At 49.6% G+C, this 23415-nt stretch overlaps 1 protein-coding gene across 4 annotated transcripts in view; it reads right to left on the minus strand.

Moving 5' to 3' along the window:
• Positions 1 to 23415, minus strand: part of LOC137434551 (phosphatidylinositol 4-phosphate 5-kinase type-1 gamma) — a 101821-nt gene that overhangs the window by 56998 nt on the left and 21408 nt on the right. For all 4 annotated transcript variants that reach the window (XM_068127686.2, XM_078785665.1, XM_078785667.1 and 1 more), the window contains exons 6-7: positions 6112 to 6264; positions 2493 to 2792 (exon numbers count right to left, since the gene is read on the minus strand). In XM_068127686.2, the coding sequence (XP_067983787.1) occupies positions 2493 to 2792; positions 6112 to 6264 (453 nt within the window). The remainder of the gene's footprint in view (positions 1 to 2492; positions 2793 to 6111; positions 6265 to 23415) is intronic.

The raw sequence follows: 23415 nt of genomic DNA on the forward strand, positions 1-23415 counted from the left end.
GAGTCTGGCATTTCACTCAGGCTGACTGGCACGGTCTTCAAGCAGCCATCAATCATCTGGACTGGTCTCCCATCTCTACTGCCTCTGACATTAACTCTTCCTTGGAATTCTTCCAAAGTAAACAGCTCTCTCTCTCATGCACAGATTTATCCCATCTCGTCTCCAAATGTCATACCCTTCCTCCCATCCATGGTACACTGAATCTTGTGGTGAGTCAGTTGCCCGGAAACAACTTGTCTTTGCCTCTTGTAAAGCTAATCCAACTGAAGGCAATCTCAGTTCCGTTCACAAAGCTCGGAATAAGTGTGTCTACCCTCAGGAGAGTCAGGAAACACTATCTCTCTACTCTCAAGACTGAACTCTCAAACCTGTCTCCATCCTCCAAATCCTGGTGGTGTCTGGTCAAATCTGTTTCTGCTATTTGTTCCCCCTTCGTCCCCTCCCTTACCTCAAATGGCTACATAGCTGACACCGCACATGACAAAGCTGAATGCCTCAACTCTGTGTTTGCCTAGAAATCTTGTGTCCCAAACCCATTTCTCTCTGTGCCCACCATACCCAGTCGTACCCAGCTGCTCCTGGACTCTGTGTCCTTATGTCCTGACAAGGTGGAGAAGTTTCTGTCAAACCGCGACTCCGATTCTGCAACTGGACCAGATGGCATCAGCCCCCGGGTCCTAAAATCCTGCTCTGACACACTATCTCACCATCTCTCTGTTCTCTTCACCCTCTCTTTTGCTCAAGGTCATCTGCCATCTGCTTGGAAATCAGCCAACATTACCACCTTACACAAGAAAGGTGCAAAAACAGATCCTTGCAACTACAGACCAATCAGCCTGCTCCCAAAGATCAGCAAGGTCATGGAATCGATCATCGCTTCCGACATGAAATCCTTCCTCTTCTCCAATGGTTTGATCTCGGATCATCAATTTGGATTCAGACCAGGTCATTCTATTCTGGACATGCTGCTTCTGCTGTCTCAACAATGGATGGAGGTCCTCAATGCCAAACAGGAAATCAGAGCTGTCTCCCTTGACATATCTCTCGTGCCTTCGATACGGTCTGGCAACCCGCCCTGCTCACCAAACTCTCCTCGAATGGTATCCATGTAAATCTCCACACATGGCTTGCGGACTTCCTCTCTGTTCGTATTCAACGTGTGGTCCTGAATCTCTCTTCTCCCCTTCCTGTTCAGGCTGGAGTTCCTCAAGGCAGTGTTCTGGGCCCTGTGCTTTTTCTGGTCTTCATTAATGATCTCTCCGACTCTCGAGGAAATCCTCTCTATCTCTTTGCTGATGACTCCACTCTGCCGATCCATATTCCAACCCTCAGATCGGCAGGCAGCAGCCTCTTCACTCTCTGCAGACCTGGACAATATCACAAATTGGTCAAACAAGTGGAACATGTCCTTCAATCCTGACAAATCTCACACTCTCACTTTGTCTCTCCAAAACGACCATCTGGACAACCCTCCCATCTACTTTCTGAACAATCCTCTTAACGACGTTCTGTCACTCAATCTTTTGGGTCTCAATATCTGACATGATCTTTCCTGGGAAAACCACATTTCCAAGCTGGCCTCCAAAGGCAGTCGTCGACTGGGCATTCCCTGTCGTGCGAAGTCCTTTCTGGGCACTTCTGAGCTCCTCACCACATACAAAGCTTTCATCTGCAGCTCAATGGAATACTGCTCTCCCCTCTGGACTGGTGCTCCTGCCTCACACCGAGCTCGGCTTCACGCTGTTGAAAGCAAGGCATTCAGAATCATTGGAATCTCCCACGATGAAGCTGATTCTGCGGGCCTTTCTCTCTCTCACTGCAGGCAGGTAGGTGGTCTTTCTGTCTTCTACCGACTCCTCTCAGGCTTTGCTCCTCCTGCCGTGTCTGTGCGTGTCCATCTTTCAACAAATATTTGAAAGAAAAGAAAATATATGTTATAATCCTGTCCTGGCACTGCTGAGATGGACAAATTCAACCACTCCCCAACACACCATTTCAGTGTTAGTTCAAATCTTCTCATGGATGTTTACAGCTCAGTCTGAGTATTCACATCAGCCCAAACTGCTATCAATTCCTTGACTTCCTCACCAACCCAGACTTCTATCTTTGACACATGCGCCATTATTTGCTGTCAGCAAAGAATCAGTAAACATGACAGTTTATGGAAGCTCTATGCAGCATGGTGTCTGTGGTGTGCAATCTGCAGTGGCAAACTTTCCCAAGGTCAGGCCCTACCAAGGCCTAGTTTGGTGGTTGACGAAAGGAAGGCGTGGGTGAGGGTGGTGGAAATGGGGTTAGTGCAACACCCTTGGTTTGATGTCCGGATTTAACCTACTATAGGTGTGGAAGAGGTATAATTAACATCCAAGGAAAATGAATATTTATGTGCAAGAGGGAAAAGAAAGTTATGCACAACAAGTAAGAGAAAAAGAAAATGGAATTAGAAAGGAAAACACATTTTTTCCTATGAAAAGGCAAAAAAAAAGACTTACTCGACAGTCACGGTACAGCGTGTTACACATCGCAGTGTAAGTGCTATTGTCAAGAAGTAGACCATCTGGTTGGTCCTGCACAAAGTCCAGATCCTTGAAAGTGGGACTGTTCTTATCCCTTTCCTTGCGCGATGCTCGCCGCTTGTACGTAGAGCCTTTCAGGTCAAACTTATGGTGCATCTTCATGGCACGTGGTAGCAAATTGTTCATAACTGCCAGACGGATGTTCTTGCCCCCCGACTGAACACAGTATAGGCCATAAAATTTAGGCAGCAAAGTCCTCGGATTTTGGTTTAGATTCTGCAAAAAAGGGAAGTCAAAGTGCAACATAGGGTGGGGGGGGGGGGGGGTGGAGGGGAGGGGGGAGTTAAACGGGATGCTTCAACTTTTTTTTCTATATAGACATCAATCAAGATTCATAGAAGAGTGGAGGGTCAGAGAGAAAAGAAGAAAGCAGGGGTGAGTATAAAAGAAAGTCTGAGGTGAGATAGACAGCACAGTTGAAGGACTGGATGGGGTGGGGCATTGGGAGGGGAAAAGGGTGGGGGGGGGGGGGCGGGAAGAGACACCAGATATTTCAGAGACAAGAGAATAGAAGGATGAAGGCATGTACAGTTGAGTATGTGGCCTTTTGACTTAGAATTGGGGAGGGTAACTAGGTGTGCGATTCTGGAACAAAGTGTGGGACCTGGGAGGGCTGGGAGAGATAAGAGGGATGAGAGGGTGGGAGGGACGGAGCCAGAAGTGACACGATAGAAGACAGCGCACCAATATGCATACAGTGAATCAGAATCAGACCTTTGGAGTAAGTCTCCCTCTGAGATATGCCAATAATACGAAGAGAGCTTTGGACTTGATCAGTGATCACTTCCAAAGGAGCAAGATGAGAATGAGCTGCATCAGCCCAAAAGGGCCCAAACTCCATGATGATTCAAATGAGGGCCTTGTAAACTGTAATGACCTCTGTAAAGAACTTGGGTTTGCGAAAGGGATCAACACTTCAGCCTGCATTGAAAGCCAGTTTGATGATGTGGCCGGCCAATAGACTGAGGAATACAGACCGAGGATAGGCGCTCCAGGGACTGCATCTCTTCAAGGTGTGAAAAGTAAACTGGTGCATTTGATAACTGCTCCTTGTGGAGGGACATAGAAAGTGCATGGGATTTTCCTGCATGATGAAAGATGTGTACTATGTAGCCAGGTGTACTACAAAAACAACTTTTTCCAGATCTGCAAAGATGGATCTTGCAGGAGCCTGCCTCTCAAAAGCACAGTGTATGGTGCTGCACAACATGGTGTAATCTGCGAAATCTTGATGGAATCCATTATTGCTGCTGGCCTCAAATGTTATCTTCCATCTATCTCTCTGCACTCCTACCAGTTTGGTTTGCATCATGGACATTCCACACCAGACATGGTGAACAGCTATCTTGAAGACCTGAAGGGAAGAATGAGATTAAAGAGGATGTGGAAGCTGTCTCCACAAGTAGGAAAAGGAGAGTAACAAATGAGCAGAGGTGAGCAGTGTTTCTAGATTTTGGTAATTTTGGATTTTTCTAGATAAAGATGATATTCAGACACATAGAGAGAGACAGACAGACAGACAGAGAGAGATAGACAGAGAGAGACAGAAAGTGAGAGAGAGACAGACAGAGAGAGATAGACAGAGAGACAGAAAGTGAGAAAGAGAGACAGACAGAGAGAGATAGACAGAGAGAGACAGAAAATGAGAGAGAGACAGACAGAGAGACAGACAGAGAGACAGACAGAGACAGACAGAGAGACAGACAGAGAGACAGACAGAGACACAGACAGAGAGACAGACAGACAGAGAGACAGACAGAGAGACAGACAGAGAGACAGACAGAGAGACAGACAGAGAGACAGACAGAGAGACAGACAGAGAGACAGACAGAGAGACAGACAGAGAGACAGACAGACAGAGAGACAGACAGACAGATTTTTTTTTTTTCAGGGTTGCAAGACATCATCCAAATGTTGGACCTGTCTGATTCTATCAAGGTCTGAAGAGAGGGAAGAGGCTGCTGCTTTCTTATCGAAGGATGAGGTATGCCACGGCAGAGGGTGGAGTCGTCAACAAATAGATAGAGGGGATTTCGAAAAGAGCCAGAGGGGATCGTTGATGAAGATCAAGAATAGGATTGGTCCGATTAATACTGCCTTGAGGTACTTCAGTCTCGATGGGTTGAGGAGATGAAAGAATTCTGTTGAGAGCCACACATTGGCTACGAGAGTGGAGCAACATCAGTAAGCCATGTGTGGAGTTGGCTTTGGATGCTACAGGCAGAGAAGTTGGAGAGCAAGGTTGGATGGGATGACAGACTATCGAAATCTAGAGACACGTCTTGAGATTGACGGCCCTGATCGCATGTCTGACATTGAGGGACTCCATCCACAGAGTAGAAGCAGCATGATGTCCAAGGAAGGGTGACCTCATCTGATTTCCGATTTGGTGATCTGAAATGAGGCCGTTGGAGAAAAGCAAAGATTTCATATTAACAGTGATGATGGATTTCATGATCTTGGTGATGTTTGGAAGTAAAGCAATAGATCTGTAGTTGAGGATATCGGTTTGGGCACCTTGTTTAGGTAATGCTGTGATGTTCGCTGACTTCCAGGCAGATGGAAGATGACCTAGCACAAATGTCAAATGTCAAAGTTGAAATGAGCAGTAAGAGGATGTGCAAAAGCAACAGAGCAGGTTTTAGAACACGTGAGCTGGTGCCGTCTGGTCCAGTAACAGAATCAGTCAAGTGTTGCCAGAAACTTATGCAACTTCTCAAGTGCAAAAGACACAGAGTCCCCGAGCAGTTTGGTGCGACTGGATAGGGTGGATACAGAAAGTGAAGGGGTTGGGAAGTACGATTTTGAAGCAAATACAGAATGAAGGCATTCGGGTCTTCTCATGAGTGGAGCCGGCTGTGGATCCATTTGATTATTTTCCATTAAGTGGAGGAGCAATGCATATCCCTCACTAAACATAAATTACCATCTTATTATGCCTCTCCTCTGGCTTTAGATGTCAATCAAGAGCTCCAACATGTCAGACTCATTTATCTATACTGACCCATTGTTTGTCAAATTTCTTTCATTACAACTTCTCCAATTCAGTTTGCTAAGTCTCCCGTTTCACTCTGCTCAGCTCCAAAGCCTTGATACCTCCTACCATTTAGTTTGTAGGTCAACCTTCTTGTGTCCAACTAAACCCAAGATGCTATACAGTTTCTCAAGCCTCAAGGTGAAGGCTTGACGTCTGCTTATGCTCACCACGGAGACTCGTATAAATGTGGATATAAATTTCCGCACAATTGATATATTCTTTCTCACCTCATCTGTCCATTCATCTATGACCACCTGCTCCCTTACACTGTATGTAAAGTACATTGACCAAACATTGTCATTGAATTTTTTCATGAACATCAATTGGGGGTTGAGGGTGGGGGCACAGCAGAAAAAAAGCAGGATGCAAACTTATAGACACAAGCTACAAACTGCCAAAAGTCTGACTAACCATGGCAATGTGTACTAAAAATATACACCATAGTCCATATTAAAAAAGGGGATATCACCACTGCACTTATTTTTATATAACACTTGCCATGTAATACCCAGGCAGCAGCTTCTGCAGAAATTCTGCTTCCTTATGCTGCACAGTCTTGACAATAAACTCATCATCACTGGTGACATAGAACACAGAGCCACTCGCTCCAGGGTTAGACAGCTCAATCAGAGCCTGGCTGCACACCGAATACTGCAAAACAAGCACAAAAAAAACAAATACAAATTAACAAACCATCATCTCAGTGGAAGGATCTACAGGGCGAGTCATAAGTCCCAGGACGTGGTTTTAGCTACTTATGCAAGATTTGTTTTGCACCATCTATCAGGATGAGCCATGAGCCCCAGGAACAATGACACATTGCAGTAACAACAGTAAAAGCAGGAGTAATAATAACATAACAGTAATACAACAATTGCATTACCTCCGTAGACACAGAGTACATCCATATGCCGTCCGCTATTGCCACAGCACAAGACAAGGTCCCCCGCTTGTTACGCCTAGGTCCCCCGTCGGTGAAGTGATGTGAGTTGACAAAGTGGAAGACGCAAGGCGGCCATCTTGGAGTGTGAAGTGGCGACCCAATTTGCAATAGCGTTCTTCCTTATGCGTAGATACACCCACACACCAGATTAGAAGTTAGTAGTTCGTTTATTTTTCAAGATATTCCGCTCACAAGGTTCAGACATACATGGTGGCGGCCATCTTGGATTTTGACGTGGCGACCCAATTTTCAATAGCGTTCTTTCTTATGCCGAGTTGCACCCACACACCAAATTAGAATTCGGTCCTTCGCTTACACACGCACGTCCGCACGCACGGACGGACGGGAAAACCATAGTCCCCCTTTCGCTCCGCGGTGCGACGGGGGACAATAATGTTTCTCCACGTGCGGTGTGAAAAGCGAGGCAAAATACCATGCGTTAAGGTACCAAAATACCATGCGTTATGGTGTCAAATGCTTCCTGAATGCATCGTTTCAGTTCATCACTAGATGCCATGCGATGTTATGCAACCTTTGCTTTGACGTGCCCCCACGGAGCATTGTCACAAGTGGTCACGGCAGGACTGTGCGGTGACCAGAGAAGTGTGGCCACAGTCACAATATGTCAACATGTTTTCATGATCTGCATCTGACAATTCACAAATGGCAGTTGGTTTGTCTCGTTTGATGTGAAGGTCTTCTTTCGTTGTGTGACGTAACTATGAAAACAAAACACCCAACTCTGCAGAACGTTTCCGAAATGATTTTTTTTAGGAGATCTGAGAATGGATGTTTTAATGTCTTGAATTCGAAAATTACGAATCTTTGGTCGTCCGTTGCGCTTGCTTTCGAGCACACTTCCAGTCTGAAATGTCTTTTCCCAAAGATGAAGATTTGATTTTGATGGTGGTGGCTTTCCAAACTGCTCATCGAAGTCTTCTTGCACCTGTTTCATTGTCTTATTTGTGTTTCTCTTCTTATGGTACCACACCACTGCCATTTTGGTTTGATGTATCCTTTGTATTATCAGAAAAAAACATAGTATTGTAGCGGTTACCGCTGGATGTACATAATCGCCTTGCACCGGCCAGAACACGGCCAGACGCGCCTCTCCCGGGCATGCCCGGACTCACTGTTCCCGGGCACGCCCGAACCTCCCGGGCACGCCCGGTCTCGTCTTTCCCGGGCATGCCCGCTCTCGCCTTTCCAGGGCTCGCCCAGAGCGTCCGGGCATGCCCGCTATCGCCTTTCCAGGGCTCGCCCAGAGCGTCCGGGCATGCCCGCTATCGCCTTTCCAGGGCACGCCCAGAGCGTCCGGGCATGCCCGCTATCGCCTTTCCAGGGCTCGCCCAGAGCATCCGGGCATGCCCGCTATCGCCTTTCCAGTGCTCGCCCAGAGCGCCCGGGCACGCCCAGCCTCGACTTGCCAGGCCGCAGCCAAACACGCCCGGGCAGGTCCAGACTCGCCTTTCCAAGGCTCGCCCTTGATACCCGGGCATGCCCGGTATAGCTTTTGCCGGGCAAACTTCCCGACATAAATGTGTATATATATTGTTGCCCGAAAAACGGGCTTGTCAGAATACCTGAGCTGTTTTGTTTCAATAAAGCAACTCGGACGAATTCCGTCTTTGGTCGCGTCAATTCTTTCGACTCGCGTTGGAGCGCAGTTCCTTCATTGGTGACCTACCGACATGGATACGGCAGTGACGCTTAAACTGCCTACCTTCTGGGAGACTCACGCGGCTGTTTGGTTCGCCCAGGCGGACTCCCAGTTCGCCCTGCGAGGCATCACCGCGGACGACACCCGCTTCCACCATGTTGTGGCGGCGCTCGGTTCCACCACCGCGGCCCGCGCCTTGAGCCTCCTCCAGCACCCGCCGGCTGCTGACAAATACGACGCGCTGAAGACGCTCCTCCTCGGCGCTTTCGCCCTCTCACCGGCAGCACGCGCACGGCGCCTGCTTGACCTGCCCGAGCTCGGCGACACGCGCCCGTCCGAGCGCATGGACTATATGCTCTCGTTGCTCGGCGAGCACTCTCCGGCATTCCTGTTCCGGGAGCTGTTCCTCCGTCAACTGCCTAACCCGGTACGCCTCGCCCTGGCTGGCACGTTGATCACGGATTCCCGCGCCCTCGCCAGGGAAGCCGATAAGATCTCCTCGGCGGGCCAGCACATCGGCGCGGTTACCTGGAGCCCGCCGCCGTCCGAGGCGACGCCCACGACGCCCGAGCGCCCTGCGCGGTTGGAGGCCGAACTGCCGGTGCAACTGGCGGCCGCCACGCCGCACCGCCCGCTTCCGACACGACGGCCGGGGCCTCCACCTGACCGGGCGTGGTGTTATTACCACGCCAGGTTCGGACACAAGGCTCGGACGTGCCGGCCCCCGTGCACTTTCGGCAGGTCGGGAAACGGCCGGGCCGGCGTTCATTCCCAGCCATGAGCGCCGGCCACTCGGGCAACTTGCTGTTTATTCGGGACAAAGCGTCTGGACGGCGTTTCCTGTGCGACACCGGCGCCCAACTGAGCGTCATACCTGCCTCCGAGCAGGACAGGCTGGACGCAGTTTGCGGCCCCTCTTTGGTCGCTGCTAATGGCTCGGCCATACGCACTTTCGGCCCACGCGTCGTCACCCTCTGCTTCGGCAGCCAGCGCTTTCAATGGACTTTTGTTACCGCCAGCGTCCCCGTGGCTTTGCTGGGCGCCGACTTCCTCTGCGCGCACGGGCTGCTGGTCGACGTCAAACGACGTCGCCTTGTCCACGCCGAGACCTTCAGCTCCCTGGCGTGCACAATGAGCAGCTCCGCGCCGACCGAACTGGCGTGCGCCCTCCCGGCAACGAACGAGTTCGCTCGCCTGCTCGTGGAATTCCCGGCCCTCACGCGGCCGACGTTTTCGGCCATCGCGGTGCGGCACGGGATCGAGCACCACATACCCACTACGGGCCCGCCGGTCTACGCCAGGGCCCGCCGCCTCGACCCAGCCAAGCTCGCCGTGGCAAAGGCCGAATTCGACGCGTTGGAGCACCTCGGCATCGTGCGGCGCTCCGATAGCGAGTGGGCCTCGCCACTGCACATCGTGCCAAAGCCGGGGGGTGGATGGCGCCCGTGTGGCGACTACCGCCGTCTCAATGACGCTACCACCCCCGACAGGTACCCGATCCCGCATATTCAGGACTTTTCCGCCCGTTTGGCGGGACGGGTCATCTTTTCGAAAATTGACCTGATACGGGGCTACCACCAGGTACCTGTCCGGGCGGCCGACGTCCCGAAGACGGCCGTCATCACGCCGTTCGGCCTGTTCGAATTTTTGCGGATGCCGTTTGGCCTCAAGAACGCGGCCCAGGCGTTCCAGCGCTTGATGGACGGCGTGCTGTGCGACCTGCCGTTTCTTTTCGTCTATCTGGACGACATCCTCGTCGCCAGCACGTCCCGCGCAGAGCACCTCCTCCACCTCCGAACACTGTTCGGTCGCCTCAGCGAGCACGGCTTAATTGTCAACCCGGTCAAATGCCACTTCGGCGCGACGACCGTTGACTTTTTGGGCCACCGCATCACCAAGACCGGGGCCGTGCCGCTGCCGACCAAGGTCGAGGCCATCACCACGTTCCCGCGTCCCCGTTCCATCAAGGCCCTCCAAGAGTTCCTCGGCATGGTGAATTTTTATCACCGATTCGTGCCCCGCGCTGCTCAGCTCATGCGGCCCCTTTACGAGGCCCTCCGGGGCAAGCCGGCCAAGCATGACATTGTTTGGTCCGCGGCCATGGACGCGGCCTTCGCCAGTGCCAAACGGGCCCTCGCCGACGCAACGCTGCTGGCTCACCCGGTGCTCAACGCGCCCATCGCCCTCACTACGGACGCCTCCAACTACGCGGTGGGCGCCGTCCATGAGCAATGGGTGGACGGGGTTTGGCAGCCACTCGCTTTTTTCAGCCGGCAACTCCGGCCGAACGAGTTAAACTACAGCACGTTCGACCGAGAGCTGCTCGGGCTATTCCTGGCCGTTCGCCATTTCCGACACCTCCTGGAGGGCCGCCCGTTCACGGCTTTCGTCGACCACAAGCCGTTGGTCTACGCAATGGCTAAGGTCACGGAGCCGTGGTCGGCCCGCCAGCAGCGCCACCTCTCCGCCGTGTCGGAGTTCACCACGGACATCCAGCACGTCGCCGGCAAAGACAACACCGTGGCCGACTGCCTTTCGCGGGCCAGCGCGAACGCGGTCCACCTCGGCGTGGACTTCACGCTCATGGCGGCCGACCAGACCACCGACGCCTCGGTGCAGGCACTCCGCATGGCGGACACGGGCCTCCGCCTGGCCGACATCCCCTTCGCGGGCACCGTCCTGCTCTGCGACGTCTCCCAGGGCCAGCCTCGCCCCATCGTGCCCGTTTCCTGGCAGCGCCGCATCTTCGCCTCCATCCACGGCCTTTCTCACCCGGGCCGGAAAGCTTCTCAGAAGCTGGTGTCGGCGCGTTTCGTCTGGCACGGCCTTCGACGAAACATCCGCGACTGGGCCAACGCCTGCACGGCCTGCCAGCGAGCCAAGGTCCACCGCCACACCCAGGCCCCGCTGGCACCTTTCGCCGTGCCTGAACGGCGTTTCGACCACGTCCACGTGGACCTGGTGGGTCCCCTGCCCCCCTCGCGGGGGTTCACCCACCTGCTCACCATGGTGGACAGGACCACCAGGTGGCCGGAGGCCGTGCCCCTCACCTCCACCACCACCGCCGACGTGGCGCAGGCGTTCATCGCCACCTGGGTCGCGCGCTTCGGCGCACCAGCGGATATCTCATCCGACCGCGGCCCACAGTTCACGTCTGAGCTTTGGGGCGCGGTCGCCCGTTCGTTGGGGGTCACGCTGCACCGCACCACGGCCTACCACCCCCAAGCCAATGGGTTGTGCGAGCGGTTTCACCGCTCCATGAAGGCCGCACTCATGGCCGGCCTTCAGGACGACGGTTGGGCCGACCGGCTGCCGTGGGTCCTTTTGGGCCTTCGCACGGCCCCCAAGGAAGACCTCCAGGCGTCCGCCGCCGAGCTCGTCTACGGCCAGCCGCTCCGCGTCCCGGGCGAATTCGTGCCTGACGCTACCAGTCCCTGGTCCGCCGCTCGCCAGCGCTCGGACCTCCAGGAGGCCGCCCGACGATTTGCCCCCGTGCCGACGTCCCACCACGGTGGCCCCCAGTCCTACGTCCCCCCGGCGCTTCGCACAGCGGAGTACGTCTTTGTGCGTCATGACGCGCACCGGGGGCCACTCCGGCCGCCGTACGACGGGCCCTTCCGGGTCCTGCGACGGGGCGACAAGTCTTTCATCGTCGACTTCGGCGGCCGGCCGGACCGGATTTCTGTGGACCGCCTCAAACCGGCGCACATGGACGTCGACCGACCACCACGGTTGGCCCTTCCTCCGCGGCGAGGCCGCCCCCCGTCCACAGTTCCCCCCGCTCGACCACCCACCACCACGTCAGACCCCTCCCCACGGCCCTCCAGGGGTCGCTTCGGCCGGGTCATCCGGACCCCCCTTAAATTGACCCTGCCGGTGCAGGTCGATTCTGGAGGGGCGTGTGTAGCGGTTACCGCTGGATGTACATAATCGCCTTGCACCGGCCAGAACACGGCCAGACGCGCCTCTCCCGGGCATGCCCGGACTCACTGTTCCCGGGCACGCCCGAACCTCCCGGGCACGCCCGGTCTCGTCTTTCCCGGGCATGCCCGCTCTCGCCTTTCCAGGGCTCGCCCAGAGCGTCCGGGCATGCCCGCTATCGCCTTTCCAGGGCTCGCCCAGAGCGTCCGGGCATGCCCGCTATCGCCTTTCCAGGGCACGCCCAGAGCGTCCGGGCATGCCCGCTATCGCCTTTCCAGGGCTCGCCCAGAGCATCCGGGCATGCCCGCTATCGCCTTTCCAGTGCTCGCCCAGAGCGCCCGGGCACGCCCAGCCTCGACTTGCCAGGCCGCAGCCAAACACGCCCGGGCAGGTCCAGACTCGCCTTTCCAAGGCTCGCCCTTGATACCCGGGCATGCCCGGTATAGCTTTTGCCGGGCAAACTTCCCGACATAAATGTGTATATATATTGTTGCCCGAAAAACGGGCTTGTCAGAATACCTGAGCTGTTTTGTTTCAATAAAGCAACTCGGACGAATTCCGTCTTTGGTCGCGTCAATTCTTTCGACTCGCGTTGGAGCGCAGTTCCTTCAGTATAAACAAATCTTGTATAAGCAACTAAGACCGTGTCCCGGGACTTATGACTCACCATGTAGACGTCACAACCATGGTGAATAACTCTCATCAGCTTATCTTGGAGACAAAAAAATTGTCAATGATGGTTGTGAAATATGTGGTTGTTATTAAACAACCATAAAACCTAGTGTCTGAGGTCAATGTTAAATGACATTTAGTTTAACATCATCTACATTTCAGACTTTACCCAAAACATTTTTTTTTGAAAGCTATCTTACTGTAATTCACCAAATGTCTGTATGTCTGTTCCCAGGTACTGCAACAAACAGCTGAACCGATCGCAACAACATTTTGGGTGGGTAATCCTGGAACCCCCTGGAGTAAAATAGGCTATATTGTTTTTACAATTTTTCCAATTGCCAATTTTTCCAAACACGATGGAATAATATTTACCGATATGAACAGTGATGTGGCTTTCATTGAAATTCTACAAATATTGTTTAGATTTTGAATATTTGCGTGTGATATGATTTAACGGATGTTTATATAAATCGTTTAAAATAAAAAAAAGCCTTCAATTTCTGATATTTTGCCTTTTCATTTGGGCCTCCCAATTGAAGCCCCGTACGGAGGGCGGGTACCGTTGCTAATAGCTATAATTTCAAGAAACAGACACACAAAAACATCATCATACTAAAAGTCAGCAATTCTCTATATGTAGATGTAGATGTATGTCTGAACCTTATAGAATGGAACACTGTCCAATTTAACTCAAATTTTGCAAATGTGCTCAGCCGATGCAGGATCAGGTTGTGGACATGAAATAAATCCCACCCTCCTCTCCGTGAGTGTGGGTAGAGGACTCAATTTTCGCCTGTACAATGCGGCATAGTGCAATTGGTTATCAATGACCCCTGCCAGAGGGAGGGGGTATTACGGGTAGGGAAACAATGATGCCAAATACCCCATGGGGAAGAGATGAGATTTTGCCTTAATTGCTATGCTGGGGAGAGAGGGGAGAGAGGGGAGGGAGGGGAGAGTGGGGAGAGAGGGGAGAGTGGGGAGAGTGGGGAGAGTGGGGAGAGAGGGGAGAGTGGGGAGAGTGGGGAGAGAGGGGAGAGAGGGGAGAGAGGGGAGAGGGAGAGGAGGGAGAGAGGGGAGAGGGAGAGGAGGGAGAGGGAGAGAGCGAGAGAGAAAAAAAGAAAGAAAAAAAAAAGACGGTACCACCAGCCCCGAGAGTGCACCGAATTTAGGTTATGTCACTTCTCCTAAGGACTGCCAGATGTTTGTCTGAAGTCGAGTCAGGTGTTGCTTAATGTCTGTCTACCTGTGTGCGTATATAATTTATGTAATGGCTCCTCTTAGACTCTGGAAGATTTTTTGCCATTTCACTCTAAATCTGAATCCCAGGACAGAGGGGGCTTTGGTTTGGCAGGAGTGATAAATAAACAAACAAACAAATAAATGAAAAATCAGAGACCGAGGACTTGCCGGAATGTACTTTTTTAAAATCAGCCGTTTTGGATCATGTTTTTCGGTTTTTCCAAGATGGCGGCCGAACAAAGTGACCGATGACATCATTATTTGTTTTCTAAACTAAATTATTCCTAGATTATGCTCAAGAAATTTCATCTTGATCGGATGAAGTTTTGTACTTGTTGAATTATGACTATATAATGGAGGCACCTATGACATCGTTAACATATTTTATTCCCCATGGAGTTCTTTACAATGAGCCATGTCTCAATTTTTTCTATTCAGCTCTTTCGGAGAAAAAGAGGTGCAACGTTTTTCGGTTTTTCCAAGATGGCGGCCGAACCACGTGACCGATGACATCATTTTTTTTTTCTCCACCAGTTTATGCCGACATGGCGCTCAATAAATTGCATCTTGATTGGATGAAGTTTTGTACTTGTCGAATTATCGAATTATGACGTCATAATGGAGGCCATGGGCCGAGAGAGTTAAAAATTGGGCACAGTCTATTCCAGGGCAAGACAAATATGTGTGTAAAGTATGGTGATGCTATGTGCAACGATGTAGACGTAGTACTGCGCACAAACAGACAAACCAACCAACCAACATACTTGCTGGGATCTTTTCCGGCAAGTAATAACGCACAAGACCATCCAATATACTTGAAAAATCTTCGATTTTCGCAAGTAACAAAGAGTAAAATCAAAGGAATAACAAAGCAATCAACAGACATCAGCTTATTGACGGAATAGGCAATGCAGTAGCCTCTTACCACGCCAAACATTGAAATTTCATTAGGTCCTATGAAAATCTCTCGCCGATGTTAAATTTAATTGTACACTATAGTATTCCGTTTACCCAGGAAATATAATTTGGCTGCATGGAGATCAAGGCCTGTGTCCATTTTCCTAGATTACTTCACTGTACACAGGTCACCATCTTGGGGTCTTCACTTACTTGGAACAATTATCGACCTACAATTGCAAAATTCAGCACAATAAAATAAACAAAAAAATGAACAAGACCAAAAAAAAAAATCTGATGGACAAGATGGAGATCACATTGTTCTGGAGGATGATGAGGTAAAGACAACTCCGTAAGAGCATTTACACGACAGAGACCTGCACCAAACTTAGCACCTATTGACCCAAACTTTGACCTGATGATATTTACTAGTGCAATGCATTATGTTTGACATCGAGAGTGTGCTTGTAATGCAATCCTATTTAACGCTGGAAGGCAGGGAGCGACGCCGACATCCAGTACCAGCTGTTGATGGCAGCTCTCTGTCATATCAACAAAGACAAGCACTGTTTTATGTCACTTTTTTTTTTTTTTTTTTTTTTGTATACAAGATCGAGGCTCGTGAAAGAGCGAACATTAATCACACAGAAAGACAAACAGACACACAAAACAAATAACATCGGGAGCGGTAGACAAGATGGGGAGAGAGGGGGAAGGACACAAACACAACATTTGAGAGCAGGGACCAAAAGACATGGAGACATCGAGAGAACTGTGGGAGGGAGAGGGCTTTGGGGGGGAGGCATGGGAAGGGGGGGGGGGGGGGGTGGGAGAGGTATAAAACATATGGACACTGCCAAGACTTCCAGGAAAGAAGTTGGAATTTCAAACAAGGTGGATCTGGGGTGAATTAGTGGGGGTAGAAAAGATCAAGGTTTTGGATGGGGGAAGATAAGAGATGGTGGTGAACAGCTGTTTTGAAGACCTGGAGGGAGGAGTGTGATTGAAGTGAGTGTGGGAGTTTGTTCCAGAGGCGGGAGAAAAGAGGTATGAAAGAGTGAAGGTGAGCAGAGAGCCGAGATTTCGGCAGTTTAACCATCAGAGGGTGGCTGGCAGATCTTGAGCGACCTGTAGGAATATTTGGGGGACAGAGCACAGAGAGAGCTGGGGGAGCAAGGCCGGAGAGGAGTCGGTAGAAGACAGAAAGACCACCTACCTGCCTGCGGTGAGTGAGTGAAAGGCCCTCAGAGATAGCTTCATCGCGGGAGATTCCAATGATTCTGAAAGCTTTGGATTCAACAGCGTGAAGCCGAGCCAGGTGTGAGGCAGGAGCACCAGCCCATAGGGGAGAACAGTATTCCATTGAGCTGCGGATGAAAGCCTTGTATGTGGTGAGGAGCTCAGGTGTGCCTAGGAAGGACTTCGCACGACGGAGGATGCCCAGTCGGCGACTGGCTTTGGAGGCCAGCTTGGAAATGTGGTTTTCCCAAGAAAGATCATGGCAGATGGTGAGACCCAAAAGCTTGAGCGACAGAACTTCTTGGAGAGGATTGTTGAGAAAGTAGATGGGAGGGTTGTCCAGTCGATCTTTTCGGAGAGACATAGTAAGAGTGTGAGATTTGTCAGGATTGAAAGACATGTTCCACATGTTTGACCAGTCTGTGATTTTTCCAGGTCTTCAGAGAGTGAGGAGGCTGCAGACTGCCGATCTGAGGGAAGAGGAATGGAGCGGCAGAGAGTGGAGTCATCAGCAAAGAGATACAGAGGATTTTCCAGAGAGTCGGAGAGATCATTGATAAAGACCAGAAAAAGCACAGGGCCCAGCACACTGCCTTGGGGAACTCCAGCCTGAACGGGAAGGGGAGATGAGAGAAATCCATTCAGGGCCACACGTTGACTACGACCAGAGAGGAAGTCCGCAAGCCATGCATGGAGATTTCCATGGATACCATAGGAGGAGAGTTTGGTGAGCAGAGCTGGGTGCCAGACCGTATCGAAGGCACGTGATATGTCAAGGGAGACAGCTCTGATTTCCTGTTTGGCATTGAGGACCTCCATCCATTGTTGAGACAGCAGAAGCAGCATGTCCAGAGTAGAGTGACCTGGTCTGAAACCAAATTGATGATCAGAGATCAAGCCATTGGAGAAGAGGAAAGATTTCATATCCGAAGCAATGATGGATTCCATGACTTTGCTGATAATTGGGAGCAGGCTGATTGGTCTGTAGTTGCAAGGATCTGTTTTTGCACCTTTTTTGTGTAAAGCGGTAATGTTTGCTGATTTCCAGGATGCTGGCAGATGACCTTGAGCAAAGGATAGGGTGAAAAGAACAGAGAGAGGGTGAGGTAGAGCGGCAGAGCAGGATTTTAGGACCCGTGGGCTGATGCCATCTGGTCCAGTTGCAGAATCAGAGTCGAGGTTTGACAAAAACTCCTCCACCTTGTCAGGAGAGAAGGTCACAGAGTCCAGGAGCAGTTTGGTTCGACTGGGAAAGGTGGGAACAGAGAGAGATGGGTTTGGGACTAAGGATTTTGAGGCAAACACAGAGTTGAGGCATTCGGCTTTGTCACGTGCGATGTCAACTGTGTGGCCATTTGAGGTAAGGGAGGGGATGGAGGGGGAACAAACACCAGAAACGGATTTGACCAGACGCCACCAGGATTTGGAGGAAGGAGACAGGTTTGAGAGTTCATTCTTGAGTGAGGAGAGATAGTGCTTCCTGGCACTCCTGAGGGTAGACACACACTTGTTCCGAGCTTGGTGGAAGGAACTGAGATTTCCTTCAGTTGGATTAGCCTTCCAAGAGGCAAAGGCAAGTTGTTTCAGGGCAACTGCCTCACCACAAGATTCAGTGTACCATGGACGGGAGGAAGGGTAAGACAACTGAAGGCGAGATGGGATAAATCTGTGCATGAGAGAGATCAGTTTGCTTTGGAACAATTCCCAGGAAGAATTGATGTCAGAGGCAGTGGAGATGGGAGACCAATCCAGACGATTGATGGCTGCTTGAAGACCGTCCCAGTCGGCCTGAGTGAAATGCCAGACTCGTCGACGCTGAGGAGGCTCTCTGAGAATGGCCAGAGAGATGTCCACTTTGACAAGCACATGATCAGAAGAACCGAATGGAGCAGAAGAAGAGCAGCAGACATTAGCAGGGAAGTTATTCATAACCAAGTCTAGAAGAGAAGATACTCCATTGGCTGAGATCCGGGTCGGGAAATTGACAGATTGTGTCAATCCCAGTGAGTCACAGAAGTCCTTTGCTGAGGTGCCATGACTGGTGAGAGAGGAACCCACACCCAACCAGGTGGCATGATGACAATTGAAGTCACCACATATGAGGAAGAGAGAGTTGGGATGAGTGGATAGAAGTTGGTCCATGTTGTCAGACAGTGAAATGTAGATGGAGTCATCACTGTTTGGGGGACGGTACAGAACACATATGAACAAAAGGTGGGAGCGGAGAGGAAGACATAGCCAGAGGTACTCCTGAGGGTGAGGAGGAGAGAGGGCAGTGCAAGGAGAGTGGGGAAGAGAGTTTTTGATAAAGATAGCCACCCCACCACCAGGCCGAGGCTCAGGTCTATCATACCGGAGGAGGGAGTAACCAGGAAGAGATATTAAGGAATCAGAGCCATCTTGAAGGAGGAAAGTCTCTGTTAAGCAGATCAAGTCTGGATTGTCAGAAGCAACCTGTATGGAGAGATCAGTCAGGTTTGAGCGAAGGCCCCGGATGTTTGAGGTCCATACCGTTAATGAAGAGAGAGGGGGAGCATCGGGTACAGGACAGGGGAGGGGAGGAGTAGGGTAAGATGAAGGATGAGAGGGGGAGGTAGGGAGAGCAGTTGTTAGTGTGTCAGCGATTGCAGAAGAGTTCCAAGAAAGGGAAGGATGAGGAGGATGAAAGGTTTGAAAGTGAAGGGATGAGGCACAGAGTGGGGTTGTTTGAGGGGGGGCAGAGGAAAGAAGAAGGTTGGGGGGGGGGTGGAGGTATGAGATAGAAGGGAGACGAAGTGGGGAGGAGGCAGCTTTGAGGAGGAGGGGGGAGGAGGGAGAATTGGAGAGGAATGGTATGGGGGGAGATTTGAATGGGAGGGGTTGGGCGGGAGTTTTGAAGGGGAGGAGTGAGGGGGGAGTTTAGGAGGGGAAGGGCAAGGGGGGAGTTCAGGAGTGGAAGGGCAAGGGGGGAGTTCAGGAGTGGAGGGGTAGGGGAGGAGTTTAAGAGTGGCGGGGCAAGGGGGGAGTTTAGGAGTGTAGGTGCAAGGGGAGGGATTTGGATGGGAGGGGCAAGAGGGGAGTTTAGAAAGTGGATGATTAATGAAAGACGAACATTGAAAACAAATTGGGTTTGTTGTGATTTTCAAGTTAGCAATCCGGTTCAGAATGATGGAGGAGAGATGGAATGAATGTGAATTTAGACCATGTAGTGAGGGAGACGTATAAGATATTGAATTTCTTTTTTTTGAGGTGGAATGAGTTGGAGAGGAAATTGAGAAAAGCCTTTTAAATAGGAAGAAAAACAGCGTGTTGTAAAATACCACTGAGTAAAACACTGAAGGGGAAAGGTTATACATATTTAAATAATATTTAAACAGAACCGTGAACAATCTTATGTGCACAAAAATACCAACGGGGGGAGAGCCGAGAGGGACCACCACGAGTCACGTGAAGGGCAAGAATGTCGGAACATGATCCTATTATCAACAATGCTCCAAGCATCTTCTATAATTACAAGAAGAAAAAAACATAAAATGTCCGAACCCCCACCGCATTTTTAGTAATTTTGCTGTAAAGTAATTTTGCGTAATTTAGTAATTTTGAAATAATTTAGTAATTTTGCGAGTTAAAGGCCATCAGTCGGCCATCTGTGGTCGGATGACAAAACAAAATCTTCTGCATACGTATGCTCACTACTCAGGTATTGTCTTTGAGCCAAGTTTGAAGAAAACACTAGTCAACAAATTTCAACTTTTTTTTTTAATCATCAGAGACCTCAATAAACTTTTCTGAAGTGTTTTTTTGTGCTGTTTCCGAAAATGATTTTGCTTTTTCTCTATCGCGTATAGTTTTCGAGATATGATACACACCCGTTTTAGCCAAAAGTTACTGTCAAGGTCTTTTGTGCAGAAAAAAGTTTAAATCTGTTGACCATGCATCCAGAGTGGATTAAACTATGAATCCTGCAAAAATACTTTTATGTTTGTGGGGTAGTGATATGTAGAGTCAGGTAGACTTGTGTCGGTATCATGCTCCGAATGTCGGGTAAGAACGATCACCATGTAATTTTGGTTTAGCCAAATGTCGGATAAGTTGGAAACCTGTCCCCGTCACTAGGGGGCGGGGCATGTTATTTAGCTTAGGGGAAAAGGATAAATTATCCCTTGTATGTCTTACCCGATGTGATTTATCCTTTGTCTCTTTTGGCCCCGCACCATAGACACTAGTGAGGAAATGCCCATTAATTGCACTAAACAATAACCATAAAACCAACCGGAAGCCAGTTCTGAGCACGGCCATTTGGATGCACCAGCTCCATCGCCACGGAAGACAGGCAGGCCGAAGACACGCCCCAGGGACTCGTGATTGGCCAGGGCGGAGCAAGAAGCTACCCGCTGATTGGTGGAAGGAAGGCCGAGGAGGAAGCAGAGAGCCGATTGGCAAGGACCACCAATGAGGTCAGAGGCGAGCAAGAAGCGGCACGCCGATTGGTGGAGAAGCGCCGATGATGTCATGACCCCGACGATAAAAACTCCAGGACGGACATTTTACTCTTGCCTTTTGCCCTTCACGCTTTTATCTTGCCCTCGACGACCTCTTGCCCTTCCTCGCCTCTCACATCTTCCTCTGTCCCTCGACGTTCTTGCCTCTCGCTCACCCCTGGTCCACGACACTCTTGCCGACACCATCCTCTGGCGTGTGCGACGAGAACGGAGGCCGACGCGGTTGGGAAGCAGGCTGCGCACCTGCCGTTCAAGACGAACCGTGAGGCCTTATTCCCGCCAAGGCAGAAGCCGCGTCCAGACTGCGCGATCAGGGCCTAACGATTGCTGATGACGCACCGAGCGAGTTGAGCTAAGTGCCATAATTACACTATTATTTTCCAGTTCTTTATTCCCCATTTGTCCGTGTTATAAGTCTGGTGAGGGAGCGCTCCATTTAGGAACTTCGTTTTACCCTTGCGTTTTCTTGTTATCGGCATCCGTTTTAATAAATCCTTTTATTTTTCCCTGTACATTTCTAAACCCGGTTTTTGTTCGAGTTATTTTCTGCAGGTTGAAGACTGCCCAGCAGGATTGCTCAGGTAAGCCCTTCCAGCTTCCTCCCCTTTCTTCCCCCGCATAGATAAAGTCCGCAATTGAACTGAACACTTCGGAGTAAAAGCTCACTATTGGCCATTTGTGATCCCTGGGTGTTCACCTGAGGGAAACACACGACAATACATACAACATTAAACTAAGGTATTTGTTTCCAAAAACATCACCTTTTTACAGGGAAACACATCAAGAATGTGATTAGAAACACTGTGCACGAGACTTTTTGTGGATCCGTTCAGTGTTGTCGCGACAGAGCATCCAACAGTAGTCGTCATCATACTTTCATTCCAGAAACCTTGGTACCAGTTTTCCATTGCTTGGATATCTTGATGAAAACGCTCTCCTTGTTCATCACTTACGGCACCAAGGTTGTCAGGGAAAAATCTAGGTGTGTGTAAAAAATGGAGCTTCAATGACATTCGACAACCTAGGTCACGATAAGCAATGATCAAGTTATCTACTCCATCTTTATAAGCTGGTGACTTGTTGTTCCCCAAAATATTTTGGCACAGCCAGGTGAAGGATCTCAAGGCCTTGAGCTCTAATTCATTAAGACAGTTTTCAAAAGTCTGGTCTTTCATCAGTTGTCTAATTTGGGGTCCAATAAATATTCCTTCTTTCAGTTTGGCTGTAGTGATCTTGGGAAATTTTTCTGCCAAGTATCTAAAACCTCGAGTAATTTTTCCCCGATTTGTTTGACAAATGCCTTCATCAATCCCAGCTTTATGTGGAGGGGAGGAAGAAGAATCTTTCCGGGGTCGACCAGTGGTACATGCTGGATGCTGCTACTGCCTGGCTCATATGCGACTCATCTGCTGTAATGATTGTCTGTTGCTCTGCTGTCCCATGAACATAAAAAGCAACAGAACTTTGTGAATCCTCCTTGCAATCCCATCAGCATGCCAATAACTTCAAGATCCCCACAGATGCTCTAATTGTAACTGTTGTACTTGACAGCATCCAGAAGTATGCCCATGTTTTCATGAGTTTCCTTCAAGTGAACAGAGTGTGCAATGGGAATGCAAGGTTTCTGATTCCCGCTGCGTAGTAGGACAGCTTTCAGGCTTCTTTTGGATGAATCAATGAACAAGTACACATGTCACATACATTCAAAGTACACCGCCCCCATGCCAAATAATTAAATATCCTCCAGCGCGGCATTGCCGGGGCGTCTCCGGCGCCCCCCAATACTGCCGTGCAGCTCATAGAGACTGTATTTGGAGGGAGAGTGGCACAATATTTGATTGATGAATTGCATAATTAAAATCAATAAAGGATTATCAAAAAATATTTTATTAATCAATTGGCTAATAGCATAGCTAAACCACTCGTGCTTCATCCGAAGATGCATCTTTTAGAAATTTAATTAAACAAGTCATTAATAAAAAATTTAAGATTTAATTGATTAATCAATAAATAATTAATCGATTAATTGATTAATCAATAAATCAAAAATACCCTTTACAGCAAAATCACTTGGTCATTGTCATGTCCAAATATCAGCTTCCCAGCTCAAAAAGTGGCTGAGATATTGCCCAGATGAGAAATAAAATAAATAAATAATTAATAATGGAAATAAATAATAATCATTAAAAAATGAAATAATTAATCAATTCGCTAATATAACACATAAACCACCACCATTTCATCAGAATCTGTAACTTTAAAAAAAAAAAGTTTTTAGTCATTAATCGAATAATTCAATAATTAATCGATTAATTGATTAATCAATAAATAAAAAATAGCCTTTGCAGACAAATCACTTGGTCATTGGCATGTCCAAATATCAGCTTCCTAACTCAAAAGGTGCCTGAGATAATGGCCAGAAGAGAAAGGAAATGTATAAGTACTTAATTAAAAAATAATAATAATAATAACCACCTTTAGAGGCCATTTTTCCCCGCAAAGCGGGGGTTGGCCTTTTTTCGGGAACCGTGGTTGTTGTTGTTTTTTGGTCCCCTTTTTGAAGCAATGTTTTACGGCCGGATGCCCTTCCTGACGCCAACCCTTTTTGTCGCCTTTTTACGACAAGCAGGGAATTACCAGTGAACTGGTACTCAATTAGCCGACCTCGGAAGGATGACAGGCTGAGTCAACCCCCCTGGCGTACTTAATTAATCATACATATAAGTACTTAATTAATCGCTAAT

This window comes from Myxine glutinosa, chromosome 10 (genome assembly GCF_964187855.1).
Source record: "Myxine glutinosa chromosome 10, kmMyxGlut1.1, whole genome shotgun sequence".
NCBI classification, from domain to species: Eukaryota; Metazoa; Chordata; class Myxini; order Myxiniformes; family Myxinidae; genus Myxine; species Myxine glutinosa.